General features: G+C 56.5%; 1 protein-coding gene across 1 annotated transcript; it reads left to right on the plus strand.

Moving 5' to 3' along the window:
* The first annotated feature begins 459 nt into the window (after positions 1–459).
* On the plus strand, positions 460–6,815 carry LOC115335342 (glutamine synthetase). The gene is made up of 6 exons (XM_030000847.2): positions 460–791; positions 1,360–1,521; positions 3,282–3,428; positions 4,315–4,442; positions 5,576–5,775; positions 6,061–6,815. Exons 1-6 carry the CDS (start codon positions 599–601, stop codon positions 6,380–6,382), a joined length of 1,152 nt encoding a protein of 383 aa, XP_029856707.1. The 5' UTR covers positions 460–598; the 3' UTR covers positions 6,383–6,815.
* Positions 6,816–15,971: the final 9,156 nt, after the last annotated feature.

Genomic DNA, 15,971 nt, shown 5'->3' on the forward strand with positions numbered 1-15,971 from the left:
TTGGGGTGCCCGGGGCAGGGGGGGGCACGCCACACCGGCCTCACGGGCTCTGGCAGGGCTGGGGGCAAAACACCCTCTCGCATGTAAGAGGACAACCGTGCAAAAAGGGAGGACACGTGCAGTATGGGGGCAGGCGGTGGTAAATAACAGCAAATAACTTGTCATTTTTTAATAAAGCGGTATTTTAACAATGTGATACTTACTGGTTTTCATACGTACTATTTTAATAAGAAAGAAAAACCATACGGAACTGGTTATCCGTAACCCCGGGGGGCCGCAGCCCGGCGCGCTGCCGCAGCCGCCCCGGGGCGGAGCCGCCTCCGCGCCGCCCCACCCCCCCAACCCGCCGCGCGGGGCGGCCGCGGGCGCGTATAAAGCGCAGCGGGAGCGGGCGCGGGCAGCGCTGGGGCCGGTGAGCGGTGGGGCCGCGGGTTCGAGTCCCGCGGGGGGACACTCCGCTTCGCGGTGGGGAGGGGGCAGCCGGGCCGGGTCTGCCTGTGCAGCGCCGAGCAGCCGGGCAGGAGGTTGGGGGTGGCTTATTTTTGGGGGTGGGGTGGGCGTGCGTTGCAAATACACGGGGGGAAATGGGCAGGGGGTGATGCCGCGCTCTCGCAGGGCCGTCGCCATGTCGGTGTCGCACAGCTCCAGGCTGAACAAGCTGGTGCGGGAGCAGTACATGAGGCTGCCCCAGGATGGGCTGGTACAGGTCACCTACGTCTGGATCGACGGCAGCGGCGAGGGCGTGCGATGCAAGAGCAGGACCCTCGATAAGGAGCCCAAGAGCATCGAAGGTAACACCGCTGCTTATCCCTCTGGACGATGGGTGACATGGTGGAGGGCCCCGAGCCTGGCCAGGGAAAATTTCTGGGGTGCTTTGTGTGGTGGGAGTTGGCACTTGGCTCTCCCTGGTTGCGCGGCACCGGTGATACCCGCTGCAGTTCTGTCTTTGGGTTATATCAAGCGGCAGGGTAAATATCCAGCCTGCATCACTGCGGTTTGCTTAATCTGTAATCTCTGTCATTAGCGCTGGGGAGGACGAGATCCTCGCCCCTTTCCACCAGGCAAACAGGCATGGAGACCTGTTGGCATCCGGATGGGGTTTGGCAGACGGAGGTGAAGTGGCCAGGGCTGATCCTGCCTGTACCCTGATGATGCTGGTGGGGGGTGAACACACTGATGCTCAGGGAGCACTGCTGGGCTCTGGGGATGTGCAAGAAAACCTTTGTGGCTGTCATCCCATGGCACTCGGTGCCCTCTGGGCACTCCGTCCTGGGTCTGAGCCACCAGCACTTGGCACGATCCATGAGGGATACCTTTTCCCAATCCCACTTCCCTCTCTGTCCCCCTCCTGCCTTGCAGACGTCCCCGAGTGGAATTTCGATGGCTCCAGTACGGCGCAGGCAGAGGGCTCCAACAGTGACATGTTCCTGGTGCCCGTCCGCATGTTCAGGGACCCTTTTTGCCTGGACCCCAACAAGCTGGTGCTCTGCGAAGTGCTGAAGTACAACAGGAAACCTGCAGGTGAGCCCCTCCAGTGTGCACCCCCCAGCTCCTGAGGGTCACCCCCTTATTATTTAGGGTGCCGTCTCTCTGAGGGGCTGCTTGCTCTGGATCTGCTGGCACTGGGGAGCAGCTTGGCACCGAGCACTTGGCCCGAGGCTCCAGAATTCAAGCACTGGTGGTGGCGGTTGTTTGCAGGAACCTGTTTTAGCAGCGCAGGGTGAGGAGAAGAGCAGTGAGACGTGGAGCTCGCGGCGCTCGCCAACTCCAGCACGCCAAAGGCGTCACCTGGTTTTTGAGCCCGAGCACACCCAGCCCCCAGGGCTGCAGGGTTACTACGGGGGAGCCGGAGCTGGAAGCGGCAGGGGGGGTTTAATGTGCCGGGTCTGTGGCCACTCTAGTCGTTGATGGGAAGCTGCAGAAAAAGAGGGAGAAGGTGCTGGGGAGCCACGGGCTGGCTCGGGGTGACCTTTTGCTTGTGGCCCCAGAGCACACCGGCTCTTGGTCTTACAACCAGAGGCAGAAGTCTGTAGTCCCAGCGTCTGTCCTGTCTGTCTGATAAAGCCCCAGATGGAGGAGGTGGAGCTGGTTTGCAGGGACATGCCGAGGGGCTGCCAGAGGGGTCATTTGCAAGCAAATAACTGGTTATTTGCTGGAAAAGCAGGGTCATGTCCCTGCTGGGTGCGGAGGAGGGAGACAGCATCTGTGGGGTGATGCACGCATCTCCCTGGGAGAGGAGAGGCTGTGGGCAGCGATGGTGAAAGACGGGGCTGGTTCCTCTTCAAACATCGTCATGCCTTTCAGCCACAGGGGAAGTGTCTTGATTGAGATTCTTGCCTGGCAGCTCCTCTGCCAGAGCAATTTGTAATGAGAGCTCCTGGCCCTGGAGCTCCTGGGACTGGAGCCAGGGTAGGGAGCTCAGCCCAGAGCCCCACAGATGAGAGGGGTGCAGCCTCCAGCTCTTCCCAGGGTGGGTGTCCGTGGACGTTAAGGGCTGTGTGGGTTCTGGGAGGGAGGAATTGCCTTCCCCCTTCTCCCATCAGTGCAAGGGAGATGTCACCGTTTCTCTCCAGCCTCACGCTCTGGGCGTATGTCATAGCTGCTCCGGGGTCTTCTATTGCAATTTAAAGGCAGAATTTGCAGCCTGGAGGCTGCCTGTCCCTGTGGCAACAGTTTTTCAGCTTCTTTCCCCCTGCTCTTTGGGTCCAACCTCTCACTCCCCTCGCCTGGCACATTGTCCCATGTCAGAATGGTTCTCTGATATCTCTATCTTCCTGGCAAAGCCCCAGTTACCCTGAGCGAAGGGCCAAGGCAGGGCCAGCCAGCCTGGATGCTAACCAAAAACACAGAGCTGGAGAAAGATAAGGATAATTAAGCTGAGGCTGGTAGAAGGAGGATGGGGGTGAGGATGGGAGATGTATCGTCCCTGTTCCCAGATCTGTGGGATGCCTGTAGGATAGGGCTGGGGTACGGCTTCTGGTCTCTCGCTGTGTAAAATGAGGAGGAGGATGTTCATGGACCATCAGTGGTGATTTGGGAAGTAGGCTAATTAAACCCTCTTGGCCTGTGGCCTGATGCTGTGGCAAGGGAATAGCTCTGTGAGGAGGAAACCAGTGAGCAGGGAGCATTGCAGGAAGGGGGGATTCGCTCACTGGTTTCCTTAAGGCTTCTGTGGGAAGCGCTTGGCAGTGGTGGAGTCTCAATCCCTGAGTGGGATGGAGCAGAGTGTGGTGGGCACCTGCCCATAGCACGAGTCTAACCCAGACGTCTCTGCATCCCAGAGACCAACCTGAGACACACGTGCAAGAAGGTCATGGACTTGGTTAAGGACAGCCACCCCTGGTTCGGGATGGAGCAGGAGTACACGCTGCTGGGCATCAACGGCCACCCCTATGGCTGGCCCGACAACGGCTTCCCTGGCCCACAGGGTAAGTGCTCCCTCCCTTCCCCAACCCAAATGCTCCCCTCGGCTCCCACCCTGCTGCTTGGGGGTGCTGCCCAGCGGCAGGCATCCCGGCCCCAACCTCAGGTGCAGTTTTCCCATCGCGTCTGACACCTGGAAGGAGCCAGGATGAGGTTAGGAGCTGTTTGCCGAAAGCGTCAGGTGCCCCGCGGCTCATGTGAGCTGGCTGGCAGTGCTGCTCCTGCCGGACCCTGGTTGCACAAACAGCTCAGCTGCACAACTTGTTTGGCAAGGGCTAGAAAAACCTCCTCCCCACCGCTGTTCCGGAAAGGGCCGGCACATCATGCCCTCCTGCAGCGGCAAGCAAGCGCCAGTGCCTCAGCTGCCTCCTGGGAGAGTGCCAGGGGTTTCCCAACCTGACTTAATCAGCCTTTTGTGGGGACAGGCCACTTTCAACATCTCCCTTCCCCCAGGCGGGTAGAAGATCTTCGTCTGATCTGCTTGAATGAGGAAGAACCTTACAAAACTGCGGCGAGTTGAATTTTCTAGCCATGAACAATGTCGACTGTTGTCAGAACAATCTCGGACGCTTGATGTGCTCTGAGGGTCAGTGAGGTGCCGCAGGGGAGACCAAGCCAAGCTTTCCTTATCTCCTGGCCACCTCCCAGTTGATGCATTACAAGTCCTGTTTAACTGCCTAGATAAGACTGAGGTTGGACAGATGAACTGCTCACGCTGCTGGTCCTGGAGTAGGGGTCGGTGGCTCAATGAACCATGGAGGGCAACACCATTTAATTCCCATAAATCCTCTGCAGATGATGGCTGGTACCTGGGAGTGGTGGGACTATGCTGCAGTGCTGCTCTTGCTCCCAAAAGCTTTACTTGGGTGGTGACTGCTTTTTCCTTTCCAGGCCCCTATTACTGTGGGGTTGGAGCAGATAAGGTGTACGGACGTGATATCGTGGAGTCCCACTACAAGGCATGTCTCTACGCAGGGGTGAAGATCTGTGGCACCAATGCAGAGGTGATGCCCTCCCAGGTACGTGTGGATGGCCCTGCGCAGCCCCTGTTTCCAGTGATGTTACCATGAGGCTGGAATAACCCAGCAATTCCCAGCTCCTCTGGGATGCCAAATCCAGTGACTCCCCACATCGGTTTTGTCCAGATGGGAGCAGCTGCACTGCTAGGATGAATATGTACACGTTTGATTTTCTCCTAACTCACCCTGGTGTACAAATCCCTGCTTTTTGGGGCAGGCAAGCGAAATCAGCCTGAGCTCTGGCAGCCCATGTGGAGCTGGGTGCTCCCCTGTGCTTTCCTTCCCCCACGAAGCAGGGATGTGGGGGACAGTTTGAGCTGGGATGGGCTGTGGGAGCAGCATGTGGAGCAACGGGTGTCTGGATCCTGTTCCTCTACCTGGGAGCCGGGAAGCTCGGGTGGGACATGGCCTTGGGGAGCGGCTGGGGGGGATTTGAGTTTATTTAGGAGTTAGCCAGAGGGAGTCCCTGATTGCATTAGGCAGGTGGCCAGACTGACCGACGGCGATTTGGCCCTGCAGCCTGTGAATCGCTGACTCTCCTGCTGCTGATGTGGCGGTGATAAGCAGGGGGCTTATCTGCAGTGTAGCTGAGGCAGGACTTTTAACGATCCTGCTGTTTGCCCTGTCTTTTCAGGGTCCTTCTTGGCTGCTTTCTGCATCCTGGGCTCCGTCTCAGCCAGGCCATGCCAGCAGCCGTAAATGCATCACCCTCTGCTTAGTCACTGTGGGTGGCGCAACCCCGGCTCCGTCCCGGGAGGGAGCAGCCCTGGGAAGGACTAACAGGCTCCTTGTTACTCCCCTGCCTTGTTTGCAGTGTGGGTTGGGGGATCCTGCATGCCAGCAGCACCAGCACCAGCCTCGAAGGCAGGCATGCTGCTTATTTACCTCCATTTTGATTAAACCCCCTCTGATTTGCTCTATTTAGTCATGAGCAGTTTATTCCCAATTTTTTGCATGCCAAAGCAGTCCAGTTGCTTAACTCGATGCTCCCCATCCCTGTTGCTGATTCCCAAGGGGTAAAGCTCAGCCATACCCCAGGCTGGCAGCCCTCGCTTGAGGGGTGGCAGGGATGAGATGGCCAGGGGGGCACGAACCTGCCCATCCTCACTGGCACATCTGCTTGCCCCTTCCAGTGGGAATTCCAGGTGGGCCCGTGTGAAGGCATTGAGATGGGGGATCACCTCTGGATGGCTCGGTTCATCCTCCACCGTGTCTGCGAGGACTTTGGGGTTGTGGCTACTCTGGACCCCAAACCAATGACAGGCAACTGGAACGGCGCCGGGTGTCACACTAACTACAGCACCGAAGAGATGCGGAGAGAAGGGGGTCTCAAGTGAGTCCTGGGGGGTTCCCTGGGAGGTACCTGGGAGGTTTGGGGTGTCCTTGGCCATGTGGCAGCTCCCCATAGTGCGTGTGTCTCTGTACGTGGGTGGCTGCACTGGGCAGGGCTGGGGCTGTCCCAGCTCATTTTATTTTGAAAGCAGCTGGTCATATGAGAGTGTCCCCTGGGCTGTCCTCATCCCTGCACGGAAGGGAGGGAGTGACAGCCTTCCTGGCCATGGGAACACCACCCAAATGGACCTACTGACAAACCCAACGCCATTCTCCTCTCCCACAGACACATCGAAGCTGCCATTGAGAAGCTGAGCAAGCGGCATGACTACCACATCTGTGTCTACGACCCGCGGGGTGGCAGGGACAACTCTCGGCGGCTCACCGGCCACCACGAGACATCCAACATCTTCGAGTTCTCTGCCGGCGTGGCCAACCGAGGTGCCAGCATCCGCATTCCACGGCAGGTCGGCCAAGATGGCTACGGCTACTTCGAGGATCGGCGGCCAGCGGCCAACTGCGACCCCTACGCGGTCACTGAGGCCATCATGAGGACGACAGTGCTCAACGAGACCGGGGTAGAGACCAAGGACTATGCTGACCACTGAGGCTGTGGGGTGGGTGGAGGTTTTTGTTTCTACACTAGCTTCTCACGTGGGATTTGTGCCTGTGCGGTGTCCTTGGCTGCAAGCTCAGACTCTTTAGGAACCTCGCTTCTGGTTTTGTGAAACGTCGCCTTAGAAATATATATATATATATATATATATATTTTATAGTAAGAGGGAGGGGCCCAACTTATTTTCTCAACCACTTTTTTTCTGGTTCCTGGTTTTAGGTCATACATGGAGAGTTTTTTTAAAACTTGGATTGAATTTTTTTCCCCGATGGACTTTACACTGTGATGTACATAGATCCCTACGTGGAAGCTGCAGCTGCTGCTGTTTGCACCTGGGGAGGGCGGGTGCTTTTTTCCATATCTCTGTTGCAAGGAAATGATAATAAATAATTTTCCTGGCTGCATGGCAGCTGGGTTATGCTGCAGTGGATGCATTTTTCTGTAGCTCCTAGAGCTCCCTGGAGGATTTAATTTGGGTCTTGCTGATGGGTTGCAGCTACTGAGCAGCCTGCACTGGCCCTGGGCAGGGGCTGGAGGAGCGGCAATGCTGGAGGATCCTTGGGACAGGTGCCTGGAGCTGCCTTGCCCCATTTGCCGGTGGCCGAAAGGCCATCTCCTTCCATCGTGATCCCCCGAAAGGCAAACAGAGCGGCGCAGGCTGAGCAAACAGCGGCCAGGGCAGCAGCTGGCGGGCGTTTACACAGGGTGTGAGCCGCTGAGTCAGCAAAGCTGGCCCGGCGCTGGGCACAGCGAGCAGCAGCCCTCCCCTCCAGGGCCGCCTTTGGGTGAGGGAGGGGAGCCTGGGGACATCCCCCTGCTGCACCCCTGGGTGATGCCTTGCTGAACCACAGGGACATGGTGCAGCTCCTTGGGTTGGAGTCTCTTTACAAGACGGGGGGTCATAGATTCTAGTCACAGAGTAAAACCCCCAGGTAGGGCATTTCCATGTAGATGGGGTATCAATAGCACCCCCAACGGCCAGGCCCTTGAGGTCCCTCTATGCTGTGACTGTGGGGAGGAGTTGGATGCAAGCACAGGGGCAGCTCTCTGGTCACAGGGACACCTTGAACAGGCACGCCAGGTCCCTGGGACAGACCTGCAGGATGCGTCCCAGCTGCAATCACCAATGAGGGGGTTACCTGGAGGCAAGAGGAACCAGCAACATGAGCGGACAGGGGACATCATGTCCATTCCAGTGCAGTCATGGGGATTTTGAAACCGGTTTTACCTTTACCTTTGAAGACGATGCAGGTGACAAGCCACAAGGGAGGACCCCAAGTCCCTCCTGCAGGTCACGGTGCTGCCAGCGGAGCAGGGAGCAAGGGCAGTGGGAGGCAGGGAGGTGGCCGTGTCCTGGACCACGAGCAGCCAGGAGCCCTCGGTGTCTCTGAGCCGTTCAAGAATAAATGTAACCTGGTCCCCAGCCTAAGAAGGACAAATTTTCCTTCCAGAAATTGCTGTTTGGGATATTTAACATTTTTCATCAAAACCACAATGCTGTCTTGTTTCCCTCTCATTTCTGTCTTTAATGGGTAATTTGAGCACTGGGACAGTGACTGATCGACGCAGCCGGAAAATCAATAAAGAGCTAAATCTGGAGCAGGAGGACTCATGTTTGTTGCCCTGACTGTACCAGTGGCTTTAAGTACTTCAACTTTCATCATACTGTGCTGTACAGCCCCTGCTAAATTTGGGAATCGTGTGAATCTGCATTGCCAACACGCAAACATCTTTGGCCGGGCACAGCACCGTGGTATATCCAAACACTTTGTACCTGTTCCTGGGTCACACCCTGCAATTCCCCTCTGATGGAGGACCCTCCTCTTCAGGGGAGGACAGTGAAGCTCGAGGGACTCGGCCAAAGCCACGGCCGGGGCTTTTGCCTGAGCTGGGATCAGCCCCAGCCACCGTTCACTGGGGACGCTGCCTGCCGGTCCCCACGCAGCTGGAGCTGCTGCATGTTTGGACACTTTCATGCTATCCTTTGCTAAAATACAGATCTTCTTGCTCGTACTTTTTGAGGTCAAAACGGGCCAGAAACCATATGTCGGGGGGGGGGGTGTTTCCTAAAGCAGGAGTGATTCCCACCCGTGGGGCCTGCAGCACAGGGGAAACGAGGACACCGGCAAATTCCCGCACGAGCTTTTCTTATCATTTTGGTGTGCCTGCTTCTGTCAGAGGTGGGTTGTTGGGTTCAGCCAGCAGAGCAGGGGCTGGAGGACAGCATCCCTGTCCCCATCCAAGGGCTGGACAGTGCCAGGAGGAGATGCCCCCAGCATTACCCGGTGCTCCGCGCCAGACCGGGATGGGAGCAAGCAGTGCCGGGACCCCCGGTGGAATCCACCGCAGAACCGGGCTGCCGGGGATGCGGGGTGCTGCAATTTGGGTAATCGTTAGCCAGGGCTTTCCCGACGGAGCACCCCAAGGAGATTTGTGCTGGGGGGAGGGATGACCCCCCGCGGCCCCTCGCTGGTGCTCTCGCCTGGGGCCGGGCCGCATCCTGCGCAGTTTGCGGGGCTGGCAGATCCTGGGACTGGGGAGCAGGAGGGTTAGTTGGGGTCCGGAGGCTCTTCTTGGGGGTTTGCTGCCCTCCGCAGGCGCAGACACAAATAACACGGAGCAGCGCTCGCCGCCAGCCCGGCAGCGGCGGGGGGGGGCTCGGGCCGGGCCGGCTCTGCAGCCCCGGCTTTCCCCGCTTCCCCCGGGGGTTTTGCTGGGAGAGTGGGGAGGAGATGGTTGACAAAAGCCTTGTTTCTAAAAGAGCGTTGGGTGGGCCGTGCCGGGAAGCTCTTCAATGCAAGCTCCTTTTTTTAGGCTCTGACCATGCCCACCCGTGCCCAGGAGCACCCCACGCCCTCGCTCGCCGGACAGATGCACCCGCCTTTACCAAATCTTGCATTTCCACACAAGCACTCACAGACCGTGGCAAATACCCCTTTGGGCTCTTTCCCATATCCATCCCACCCCTCGGCTGGAGGCATGGAGAGGGTGCTGCCGAGGGGTGCGTTACCCCTGGGGACAGTTGTCCCCGGGGCTGTGACCCAGCAGACAGACGAGTGGCTCTGGCAGTGGGCTCCAGTGGGCTGCCGAGCTGGGACACGCGAGGAGCAGGCGTTCACTGTGGTCCCTTCCTTCATCGCCCATCACTGAGCACCCCGGGAAGGCACTGCAGAGGGGGACACCCAGCGTGGGTGAGCATTGTGACCACCCTGTGATAGGGAGCGAGAGCGTGGGGGCTTGCAGGTTTCTCTGTCTTCAGATCTCTTTTTATCACTATAAATTCCATTACTTTGAATTCAGTCAAGGCCTTCAGGATTTTTTTTTTCCAAGCTGGTTATAAAAAGGGCATTAGAATTACAATTCTGGTGCTAACAATAGCATTACTCAAAGCCGCTGGCCAGAAGTGGGGAGCTCTGGGTAGAATAAAGACCTAAACTAAAATGTCAATAATAACTTCCTTTTTCTTCTCCCTGTCTTCCAGCCTGCACAATCTGCTTGGGTGTCTCTATCTTAATGAGCATTAAAATGGTTTCAAATTAGATCTACAGAAAATAGATTTTTTTTTTTCCCTCAGACGCTTAGGCTGGCCTTTAAAGGCCAGTGATCATATTTTGGTTTTGTGTAAGAGCATCTTTGATCTCAAAGGCTCTCAGCTCATAGAGCGATACAGCTCATTACCAGCAATTTGCTGCTGTTGAAATGCAGCCGCAACTGGAGAGGAACAAGCATCATGCAGCGGCACCCAACGTGCCAGGAGAAGAATTAGGGAGAGGTTTGGCCGGGGAGTGCTTGGTCCTGGCCCCCCACTAGCCCTGCGTGGCTCCCCTGGACCGAGCGTCGCTCCCAGGGAGCCCGGCTGGCAGGTAGGTTGTCAGCCTCCACCAGGCTAGTGCTGGGTTTGCAGCCAGCTGCTTTCAGCTCAGTTTGGTCCCTAAAAGTATGGGATGAAAGAGCCCCACCTTAGCTGCAGGTGGCTGTTCAGGGAGTCCCCGGGGGCACCCCCGGTGACAGCAGTGTCTTGCTAAGAGGGTGATGCAGCCGGTAACCTGGCAAGGCACAACGGGTTTTCTCATCTATGTGACCAACCCGCACGGCATCGCCGCTGCTAAAAAACCCTCTCCGCATCCGAGCGTGGGACTCGGTCACAGGTGCTGAGCAGGAAAGGGGTCATGCTGGCTGCTGGAGACCTGCTGCTTGCTCACTGCTGGGAAGATACAGCAATTAAACTTTCCAGGAAAGCCTGTTACCATGGCAGGGCACTGGGAGCAGACGGTCATTCACCTCATCCACAAAACAAGGAGGATTTAGTGGGGCAGGGGGGGTTAGATGGGCCCGGCAGCTGCAATTACACCTCCCACCTACTTTGTGTCTGGCTGGTGCAAAGCCGAGCAATCATAAGCGATGTCATGCCCTGTGGCAGCACCCACAGTCTGGGGGGTTGTTTGTAGGGGCACTGGGGATGAATGACTTCGTGGTGAGTTGTTGGGGGGTAACTTGGAGCTTGCACCTGGGTGTAAGAGGAGCTAATGAATCTGCCCTCCTGCTCCTGGGAGAGAAGGCAGCAGAGGCTGTAACAGTGCAGAACAGCTCAGCCCCATGTCGCCACCAGCCCCCCCCCCAGCTGCACCGTCCCTGCTTGTCTCAGCCACACTGGGACGGGCAGAGAGTCCCCAGTGCCCTGGTGAGAATGAGGCAGGGTCTGCCTTGGTGCTCCCTGCTGCAGCAAGGGCTGCTGCTTTGCATGGACAAGAATTTTTTGTAGAGCAGTGCCGTGAAGCCCACAGCAGCAGTTTGATGGTTGGCTTGAGAAAGGTCTGCAAAGAAGCCAGCTTCCCCAGGTGTCCCTAGAACAGCCTCCACAAACAAGTCCTTAATGACCTGCAGCAGCTACCCCAGCACCCAGCACCCCGCCTGAGCACCCAGTTCTAGTAATGGGTGAACAGGGTCAGATAACCTATCAAAAGCACCCTACCAGCTGCAGGCTGGGGGGCTGCATAGGAGCTGGATGGGGGACAGGAGCTGCACAGGGTGTCAGGGCACTAACAGGCTTTAAATGGCCCTAACCAGCATCACCTAGAGCCCCAGCCCATGGGCCCTGTGGGGGGTCCATTTAAGCTCTGCCAGGGCCATCAATTGGTTTCCAGTGCTGGTCATTCAGATCTTAACCCATAGATTGATTTCCCAGCTTGATCTGTCTTATCACTGTAGGCCTGCCAGAAGATCATCAGGCTGTGTTTCACCCTAATTACCCACATTGAGCCTGATCCTGAACTGCAGGTTGATTTTTCTGGCTTGATTTTTAGACCTGCCTCATTGCGGGGAACTTTCCTGATGGTCTGGACTCCTTGTTGAACATTTCTACCGTCTCTGGATCTACCGTGCCTGGGAGCAGAGGCACAGGGCTCTTGCTGGTGAGACTCTGCCCCGTAGCTGTGGTGTCTCTTCTGGCTTCCCGGACCTTTGGGAGCCCCTGGCCCTTGCTGTGCCCTGATGGGTGGGGGGGGGGTTGTACAAAGGGCTAGAGGAGAAAATACAGTGTTGGGAGAGGGGAGCTGTGGGGGGCTATGGGGTATAGGTGTCACAGGGCTGTGTCTGCTAGGATGGGGTAGGATGATCTCCTCTGTGATGTCCCTTGCAGTGCTTGCCAATGCTTCTTCAGTGCAAGGTCCTCGGAGCCTGGTGGTACCCACAACTGGGGTGCCTGGGGTAGAGGGGGGAGGTGACACGTTAAGCTGTGCAGGAGTGGTTGAGCTGTGAAGCTGCAGCTGATTTCTCAGGCAGTGCTGGTGGGGGGATGCGGACTTTGTACTTGTGGGTGCAGGACCAGATTCCTCACTGGTATCTGTCTCTGTCGTGCTGCCTTTTGAAAGATCACTGTGCATCTGTTTGGTTAAAGGCTGCTAGGATGCGGCCTTGGCATTTGCCAGGCTTAAGAGAGAGGGACAATAGCCTTAAATTTCTTCTGGCTGCTCTCGAGGGGGGAGGACACGTGCTCTGCATTGCCACAGTGACAGTCCCTGCAGGGCTCTGTTGTGACACCAAGATGGCCAGGTTTCCAGCACGGGATCAGATCCCCATCATGATACCTCAGGCACAGGCACCTGTGTGAGGAGCTGGGAAACCAGAAACTTGGATGCCACAGAGTGTTCACACCAGAGAAATCCCCTGACTGCATGGGGACAGGCAGTGGCAACCTGCGTCTGGGGAATTTAGTTTCTTCTTCAATCCTTACTTCCTGCAGCCACTGAGAAGCAATGCTGGTGCTGGGACACCATGAGCAGGAGCATACCTGCAGAGGACCATGAGATGCAATTGCCGTAATGTCTTTCTCATTTTCAAGCCCATTTCATTTAAACTCTTTGCACCTCCTGCAGGTGCATGGGTTGCAGCAAGGAAGGCGAGCGGTGAAATTATAACAGCAGAGCTTGCTTAGAGAACGAGGGACAGGTTGAGCTGTAGCTGTGCTGTAGTCAGGCAGGTGTCTGGTGGAGAGATGATTTAAACCCAAATGAAGCGTTTTCTTCTGGTGCTGCTCTAGCCTGATAACTGTGATAACATAAATTGAATGCATTTGTTGGCCTTGATTTGCATCACAGTAGGTGTTTGCAGTGGCTGAAACGTCAATGCAAGGCAGGTTTTAGGAGGACTCTGTAAAAATAGCTGTAGATAGGGCTGGGCTTGGAATATTTGCCCGTGGGAGGAGTGTGCAAAGGTGATGGGTGCTGTTGGGAAACAGAGCTGCTAGCGAAAGAACTGGTTTCATCCCAAACCATCTCAAGCTCACAGGATACAGGGAGGATGGGGAAATAGAACTGTGGTGGTGTAGTTCAGGGAAAGTAAGAGCAGTTTTGACAGATTTGGCAGCAGCTGATCTGTAAGGCAAACTCCAGCCCCAAGAAGAATGGTGAAATAAGATCAGTCTGGGGAGATTTAGCTAGGATGACTGTCTTCTCCATGGAGTTTAATCCAGGACATGGACCCACACTGTGACTGGGATGTTTCCACCTCACCCACATGTTCACAGAGAACTGAAGCACGCTGTTAACAGTCATCCTGGCTGTATTAAATCAGGCATACCGTGTCTTTTCCCTCCTTGTCCTCAGACAAGTCTCATGGCTTGTTACACCAGCTCTTCATGTCCTTCCATCTCCCCAGCCTTTTAGGGGAGTGAAAGGCTATCAGGTCTCACACATAGCTTACTGCTGGTCTGCCCTGAGCTGCCTTTCTGTGCTTTCTGACTAGTTGTGCTGTTGTGACACACTGATCTGCTCTTGGCTTTCAGTTTAATGGGTGAAACTCTTAGATCCCCATGCGAGGCTCTCCAAGGCGTGTGCTCTGCCCTCCCGGCTGCACCCGCTGGACGTTTCTCTGCCTCCTTCCTGCCAGGCTGCACCCTTGTACCTCCCCTGGGTGCTGGAGGCTCTTGCCACTGCCTCTGATGTGCTGCTTGCCTCAGCCCCTTTGAGAGCCTGTGCCAGGACAGGTTCCTGGGGTGGCACAGTGGCTTCAGCTCAGACGGTCCCAGCGGGTAAACTGGGTGACTGTAGCTTGGCAGGTTTCCCCCACAAAGGGAGTGTGGGGGGAGCGGACACGGACATGCAGAAGCTCATCATGCTCAGCTCCTACCAGCATGAGAGGTGTGGAGGCAGACATAGCAGTGAGGATGTACCAACAGCTTTTTGCCTTCACTTACCTCATGGTGGCAGGTGCTGGCTGCTTCCCCAGGGCAGTTTTGCACCCAGGTCCAGCCCTGGGCCACACCAAAATCGTGTATTTTTTTTTCTGTCACTACCCTGCACCTCCTGTGTAGGTGGGCTGGGCAGTTATCCTCTGTGCAGAGAGCTGGGGGTTGCTGGCAGGAGCACCGTCCCAGGAGTTGCTCCCAGAACCTGTCACGAGCTGCTCTGCTTGTGTGCCCCTGGGGACAGTGGGTTTGATTTTGCCAACTGGCCCAATACAAGGGCCACAAAGCAACTGGCTGCACAAGCATCATTGTTGCCTTGTCACTTGGTGAAAATGGGTTGTAGACCCACCTTCAACTGCTTTACTTGCCCCCAGCTCAGCTGGCACTGTCAGGGGCTGGTAGGAGATGTCCAGCACACGGTTCTAGCATGGGCAGAGCCTCCGTCAGCTCGCTCCTGTGAGCAGCACTGTGCTGATGCGTGGCTGGGGCAGGCATCGCTCGTGTCGTGGCAGTGGAGGACTTTTTAATGATGCCTCCTGCTCTGGCCAAGGCAGGTTTGTCAGATGTGACTCACCTGCTGCGTGACAAGTCTGGCTGGTCTCAGAGCAGCGACCTTTGAGTCCTGCGTATTAGTTCATGGAAACACAAATCAACAATGACTGAGGAAAGGGAAATATCTGAGAAGGGACAATCCCGGTACAGCCTTGCTGTGGGCAGGGGCTAAGGAACCGGGATAAGCAGGGGCAGGAACAGCAAGGTGCAGTGGTAGGGGACGCCCATGCCCCCCTGCTTTTCCACCCAGCATCCACCCATGATGCAGCCAGCCAGAAAACTCTTTTGGAAAGCATTACTTCACAAAGAAAAATGTTCAGCTGCTGACAGTGCCGGTGCCCTCAGGCAGAGCGCTGCTCTAGCAGTAGCTTGGGCTGAGAGATTAACTCCTTCCCCTGCACGTCTGGGTCTGGGTGGCTTTCTGGTCCACCCGATGGGGTGTCGTTGGGGTCAGCACTGCTGGTGTGCTGTCCTGTCCCTTACCCAGGCCCTGGGTGATGAGGAAAGGGCTCTGCACGTAGGCTAGCCTTATGCTATGGAGGTGTGGTTTTGTTCAGAAGGGGACGCTGAGCTGTGTCCCTGGGTGTTGGGCTGCTCAGTCCACTGGAGCTGCTTGCGGCAGTACGTTGGGGGTAGTGGTGGTGTCAGTGTCACACTGAGCCTTGGTCCTCCGGATGTGTCTGCCCCTGCACCAAGCCATGGTTTGGCTCAGACATCCCACTCCAGCGTGTTCTAAGAGGGTTGCTTTTTGCATTCCTGTGTGAGCAGCTGCCGGGACATGTTTCTCCATGCTGGGGATTCATATTTTTTGCTCTGGACACATGGAGTGACTGATGACGAGCAGGAAAATGAAGTGCTTCTCAGCAGCAGTGGGAGATGCGTGCTGAGAGAGGGAGTGGGATTCTCCAGGAGCTGGCAAAGGCCAGGTGTGGGAGAGGAACACGGGTGTTGCAGGGTGCCCTCCCCCAGGGCTCTCAAGCTGGGTTGCTGACATGACCCTTGGTGCACGATCTCCTCTCCCCACACACCTCCTTCTGGCTGTGTGGAGGGTTCGGGGGGTTCTTGGTGATTTTTGTCCCTGGCATCTAGGCCAGGGTCCATCCCACAGCTTTTTATCAGCTGGAAGGGGGACATCTGGGCTGGTTGAGCAAAATAATCCTACCAGGGGGCTGCTCAGCTACACAGAGATCCATCTGCTCCTCTGCTTGGTGGCTGTGGTGATCTCAGATATCACCATTGCTGCCTTCTGTCCCTGGATATTTGTCAGTGCCTCTGCTGGAGGCTATTTCCACCACAGCCAACAATGTGGGAGTGCTCCTCAGCCATTTCTGGGGGGAATTCAGTG

Source organism: Aquila chrysaetos, chromosome 24 (genome assembly GCF_900496995.4).
Source record: "Aquila chrysaetos chrysaetos chromosome 24, bAquChr1.4, whole genome shotgun sequence".
Lineage (NCBI taxonomy): Eukaryota > Metazoa > Chordata > Aves > Accipitriformes > Accipitridae > Aquila > Aquila chrysaetos.